Source organism: Babylonia areolata, chromosome 11, assembly GCF_041734735.1.
Source record: "Babylonia areolata isolate BAREFJ2019XMU chromosome 11, ASM4173473v1, whole genome shotgun sequence".
NCBI lineage: Eukaryota > Metazoa > Mollusca > Gastropoda > Neogastropoda > Buccinidae > Babylonia > Babylonia areolata.
This window is the reverse complement of record NC_134886.1, coordinates 38,789,612-38,795,929: the sequence shown is the minus strand read 5'-3', so window position 1 is coordinate 38,795,929 and position 6,318 is coordinate 38,789,612. Positions and strand designations below refer to the sequence as shown.

At 46.2% G+C, this 6,318-nt stretch overlaps 1 protein-coding gene across 1 annotated transcript in view; it reads left to right on the top strand.

Annotated features, from left to right (window-relative positions):
- LOC143287392 (uncharacterized) overlaps positions 1 to 4,419 on the top strand; it is an 8,840-nt gene extending 4,421 nt beyond the window's left edge. Inside the window, exon 4 of the mRNA XM_076595371.1 lies at positions 4,085 to 4,419. Within this exon, the coding sequence (XP_076451486.1) occupies positions 4,085 to 4,277 (193 nt within the window). The 3' untranslated portion in view covers positions 4,278 to 4,419. The remainder of the gene's footprint in view (positions 1 to 4,084) is intronic.
- The last annotated feature ends 1,899 nt before the right edge of the window (positions 4,420 to 6,318 follow it).

The following is a 6,318-nucleotide window of genomic DNA, read 5'->3' as shown; positions in this document are numbered from 1 at the left end:
CCTCTCCACTCTCTCCACCCCACCCCACTCCTCTCCACTCCTCTCCACTCCACTCCACTCCACTCCTCTCCACTCCACTCCTCTCCTCCCCTCTCCACTCCTCTCCTCCCCACTCCACTCCACTCCACTCCTCTCCACTCCACTCCACTCCACTCCTCTCCACTCCTCTCCACTCCACTCCACTCCTCTCCACTCCACTCCTCTCCACCCCTCTCCACTCCACTCCTCTCCACTCCACTCCTCTCCACTCCTCTCCACCCCTCTCCACTCCACTCCTCTCCACTCCTCTCCACCCCACTCCTCTCCACTCCATTCCACTCCTCTCCACTCCACTCCTCTCCACCCCACTCTTCTCCACTCCTCTCCACCCCTCTCCACTCCACTCCTCTCCACCCCTCTCCACTCCACCCCTCTCCACTCCACTCCTCTCCACCCCTCTCCACTCCTCTCCACCCCACTCCTCTCCACCCCTCTCCATTCCACTCCTCTCCACTCATCTCCTCTCCACTCCTCTCCTCTCCACTCCACTCCTCTCCACCCCTCTCCACTCCACTCCTCTCCACTCCTCTCCACCCCTCTCCACTCCACTCCTCTCCACTCTCCACCCCACTCCTCTCCACTCCATTCCACTCCACTCCACTCCTCTCCATCCCACTCCTCTCCACCCCACTCCTCTCCACTCCTCTCTATTCCTCTCCACTCCACTACATTCCTCTCCATCCCACTCCTCTCCACTCCACTCCACTCCTCTCCACTCCACTCCACTCCTCTCCACTCCTCTCCACCCCTCTCCACTCCACTCCACTCCTCTCCACTCCACTCCTCTCCACCCCTCTCCACTCCACTCCTCTCCACTCCACTCCTCTCCACTCCTCTCCACCCCTCTCCACTCCACTCTCTCCACTCCTCTCCACCCCACTCCTCTCCACTCCATTCCACTCCACTCCACTCCACTCCTCTCCACCCCTCTCTACTCCACTCCTCTCCACCCCTCTCCACTCCACTCCCTCTCTCCACCCCTCTCCACTCCACCCCTCTCCACTCCACTCCTCCACCCCTCTCCACTCCTCTCCACCCACTCCTCTCCACCCTCTCCATTCCACTCCTCTCCACTCCTCTCCTCTCCACTCCACTCCTCTCCACCCCTCTCCACTCCACTCCTCTCCACTCCTCTCCACCCCTCTCCACTCCACTCCTCTCCACTCTCCACCCCACTCCTCTCCACTCCATTCCACTCCACTCCACTCCACTCCTCTCCACCCCTCTCTACTCCACTCCTCTCCACCCCTCTCCACTCCACTCCTCTCCACCCCTCTCCACTCCACCCCTCTCCACTCCACTCCTCTCCACCCCTCTCCACTCCTCTCCACTCCACTCCTCTCCACTCCTCTCCACTCCACTCCTCTCCACTCCTCTCCACTCCACTCCTCTCCACTCCACTCCTCTCCACTCCACTCCACTCCTCTCCACTCCACTCCACTCCACTCCATTCCACTTCACCCCACTCCTCTCCACTCCATTCCTCTCCATCCCACTCCTCTCCACTCCATTCCTCTCCATCCCACTCCTCTCCACTCCTCTCTATTCCTCTCCACTCCACTCCATCCCACTCCTCTCCACTCCACTCCTCTCCATCCCACTCCTCTCCACTCCTCTTTATTCCTCTCCACTCCACTCCACTCCACTACATTCCTCTCCATCCCACTCCTCTCCATTCCTATGCACTCCCCTCTCTCCATTCTACTCCACTCCACTTCAGCAGTACTCCACTACAGCAGCAGCACATCTTGCTCCATGCAGGACATCCATTAATCGGCTATCTCTCCTCGCTGGTCTCGTTGATAAATCGTTTTCGTGTGTTTGTTCGTTTATTTATGTAGCCGTGTTACCTGAGCAGGGTCAGTTTCAACGAGCTCGTCGCTGAAAATTACAGCTGCACAGGATGGACAGACTGACTTCAGACACATGGGACGCAGGAACGAGTTTGTAATGAGTGAAAATCACGAGCGTCAAGGTGTGAATAAAGCCCCCACTGAGATTCACACCACCAGCGGAGGGACACGGGGGAGTTGCAAGACATTGACAGGAAGGATGAAAAAAAGAGAAAAAAAACAAAACAAAACCAAAAAAAAAACAACCAAACAAACAAACTGTGTTTGCTGAATGAGCAGTTAAAAGGTCGCTCATGCCAACCACCACCCATTTTTCACTTGAACACGGCTGGCCGCTTTTATTCCAAGTTGAACCAGAACAGACATTGTTGAACCAGTTCCAATTTTCGTGAAGCACGTGCAGTGCTTGTTTTCGGTGAACTGGCTTTTCCCCACCCGTTTCCCTCCGGTCTGCCCAGCATGGGCCGGCAGAAATCTCCTTGTTGAACCAGTTACAACCTCCGTGAAGCACGTGTAGTTCTGGCTTTCGCTGAACTGGCTTTTGGCAAACATGTTTTTCTGTAATAACTGTAGTGAATAAACCATTGAAAGGGCTTCCGTTTTCATATGCTTCTGCCTGCACGGGAACCAGCTTTCTTCTACTACTCCTAATCCCTCATTATATTCTTACACCCTTACCCCCCATTCTACCTATCTCCACTCCACTCCAACCCTACCCTTACCCCGACACCATCACATTTATTTATTTGTTTGTTTGTTTGTTATTTATCTGTTTATATATTAATTTATTTATTTATTCATTTAATTATTTATTCGTTTTGTTATTTATTCATGTATGTTTATTTATTTATTTTAATTCATTTATTTATCTATTTATCTATATTCATTTATTTATTGTCTATTCATCTATATTATGTTTTTTAATTCATTTATCTACTCATCTATTTAATATTTAGTTCATTCATTCATTATCTATTCATGAAATTATTTTGATTTTATCATTACCATTATTTTGTTGTTGGCGTTGTTGCTTTTGCTGGGGACTCGCGCATTTCAAGGGAATTTGTTTTTATCAGTTTCCCTCCCCTGTGCATCTTTCGTTTAATCATATATTCTAATGTATTCAGTTATTCACATAATTGTTGTTGTTTTGCTTGATTTGATTATACTGACGATTTTACTTCATGTGACGATGATGTCTTACACAAACCTAAGAAGGCTTGCCTCCAAAGCCTGGCCTGCATCAAGAAATGTATGCGAATATCAGGCTTCTGCTCCCTTTTTTTCATTATCTATTTAGTTAGCTAGTTGTATAGGTAAACACACAGACAGACACACAGACAGACAGACAGATAGACAGATTTGTATTTGTTTGTATTTGTATTTCTTTTTATCACAACAGATTTCTCTGTGTGAAATTCGGGCTGCAGTTTTATCTGTTTTTCCTATCGAAGTGGATTTTTTTCTACAGAATTTTGCCAGGAACAACCCTTTTGTTGCCGTGGGTTCTTTTACATGCGCTAAGTGCATACTGCACACGGGACCTCGGTTTATCGTCTCATCCGAATGACTAGCGTCCAGACCACCACTCTAGGTCTAGTGGAGGGGGAGAAAATATCGGCGGCTGAGCCGTGATTCGAACCAGCACGCTAAGATTCTCTTGCTTCCTAGGCGGACGCGTTACCTCCAGGACATCACTCCACTATAGATAGATAGATGGATAGATCTATTTTCAATCCACAGTGTTAATCATTTCATCTCCTGGCCTCATTATTTGTTAGTTTCCAGTTAAAAAAACCCACCGAGGCAACCATGTGTTTGTTCTGTATTGTCCATGTGTTCTGTGTGGCTTGTTCAGGATTGAAGAGGCTATGCCAGTCTTGAATAAAAGCTAATTTGTGTTTCCACATTTCTTCTGTCTTTGCTGCTGTGTGCACATGTCAAATGATTGGTGTAAGGACAGGCCCGGCGCTTTTTTTTTTTTTTTTTTTTTTTTTTTTTTTTTTTTTTTTTATAAAGGAAGTGTCTGCGTTTGTTCCAATGTACCTTTTATTTACCTGTGTGCTAGCTGAATCGGTAGCGTAAGCAGCACTGACATGACGTTGTGTACTTTGTGAATGGAGAGAGTTACCACTCTTTACTATTTGTTAATCATTTCGTCTCCTGGCCTCATTATTTGTTAAAATCCACAGGATAGCCGCCATCTATTCGGAAAACGCCCTGACCGACCTGCCGCACCCAGCACTGATGATTCTGGCGAGGGATCTGGCAGCCGTGGACTTCACTCCCATCCAGCCTGTTCTGGAACAGTTCTGCGGCTGTCATTCCACCTACCCATCGTCTCGATTCTACGCCACGAAGTTCGCTAGCTTTTCCTGCCCGTGATAGTTGAGGTTCTCCCGTACAGTCCAGGTCCCCCTGTCACCACTGACCTAACCAGACGAACCCGATGAAGAAGAAGTGGAGTAAACGGTTGTTCGTAAGTTAAGCAAAGAAATGAATATGCGACGCTGCTGTATTTAATATGTAGCGTTGGATCTTGAATAAAAAGATGTTGTTTGGCGGTGAGCCTACTTGGTGTGTGTGTGTGTGTGTGTGTGTGTGTGTGTGTGTGTGTGTGTGTGTGTGTGTGTGTGTGTGTGTGTGTGTGTGGTGTGTGTGTGTGTGTGTGTGTGTGTGTGTGTGTGTGTGTGTGTGTGTGTGTGTGACACTGAACACTAAAATGTTAAATGTCATTAGCTGCAAAGCTCTAGTGACATATTATGTACTAATCAGAACAAAATTGTGCAAAACAGGTAAAATGGAACAGAAAGGAAAAACAGAATTGAAACAAAATAAACTAATCAGAGATTAGCGACAATTTGGAACTTTGTCATTAGCTTAAAGTACACGTGACAGGAAGATAATGTGCCTTTCCAGTCGTCCGTCTTCAAGACTTGGACAGAATACAGAAAACAAAGTACATATAATCATATAATGAATATTTATGCATGTGACATCATATCAATACAAAAACATACTAAAGTACATGTAAACCATGAAATAATTATTTGTACGTGAGAGAGAACTCAGAGCTCAGAACTGTTTCAATGTAAGGCCACCAACATGTATACATATGAATGTACGTGTTACACACACACACACACACACACACACACACACACACACACACACACACACACACACACACACACACACACACACACATGAAAACCCAACCTTGAGTTGGATGAACAACAAAATGTTAGGAAGAATAAACTGATGATATAACAAAACCAAATAAAAAGCTAAGGGTGATCGAGGGTGAGAGACAGACAGACAGGCAGAGACAAGGAGACAGAGAGAGAGAGAGAGAGAGAGAGAGAGAGAGAGAGAGAGAGAGAGAGAGAGAGAGATGGTAGTGCGTGCGTGTGCTGAGCTGCATGTTTTCGAGGACATATCATGTGGTGTGAAAGTGATCTCTCTTTCTCCGCGTAACTGTCCCTCCTTCTCTCTCTCTATTTCTTTCTCTCCCTCTCTCAGTCACGTGACTAGAGGACAAGATGAGACAGGAAATGCTTTACACAGGCATGCCAGATTTCGCCGTGTAACAATAGTGCTCTCTCTCTCTCTCTCTCTCTCTCTCTCTCTCTCTCTCTCTCTCTCTCTCTCTCTCTCTCTCTCTCTCTCTCTCTCTCTCTCTCTCTCTCTCTCTCTCTCTCTCTCTCTCTCTCCTCTCTCTCTCCACACCGTACCGGATGTCAAAACGTATTTACTTTTAAGCATATATCGACACTTAAAGTATTCAATGGCAAGATTCAGGCTTGGTATTTCTGAAATTGCAGTACATTATTACCGATATAGAATACATAATGCAAATGATCTAAGGTGCAAACTTTGCAACAAGGAGAAAGAAAATGAAGTATATTTCGTCCTAACTTGTCCTGTCCTGCATGATTTACGAACAAGATATATATCATCCAAATTCTGTAAATTTCCCAATCAGCGTAGATTAGCATTACTGATGACTTCTCAGCATGAACAGATCATTCGCAATTTGTCAATTTATTTGTTTAAAGCATTCAGACTGCGATCACCTCTGATGTTTAAGAATACTGAAGTTTGTTCTTGATGATACGACTGCTTATTTCTTGTTGTTTTTTCTTACATGATCATGTGCATGTACCCCTTCATGAGGGGCAATGGCCTATACATGAATAAATTATCCGTATTCGTATCCGTATCCGTATCCCTCTCTCTCTCTCTCCTCTCTCTCTCCCCGCCTTATTTGAAAATAGATATGAAAATATGACTTCTAGGAAACAACTGCTTGGCAGCTGTTTCACTTTGTGAAGTGTTTGTGGCCCCTCAGGATTTCACAATGCATTCCTGGTTTTCTTTTCCCCTTACCCGCCCCCTTACCTGAAACCTTTCCTTTTACACTTAT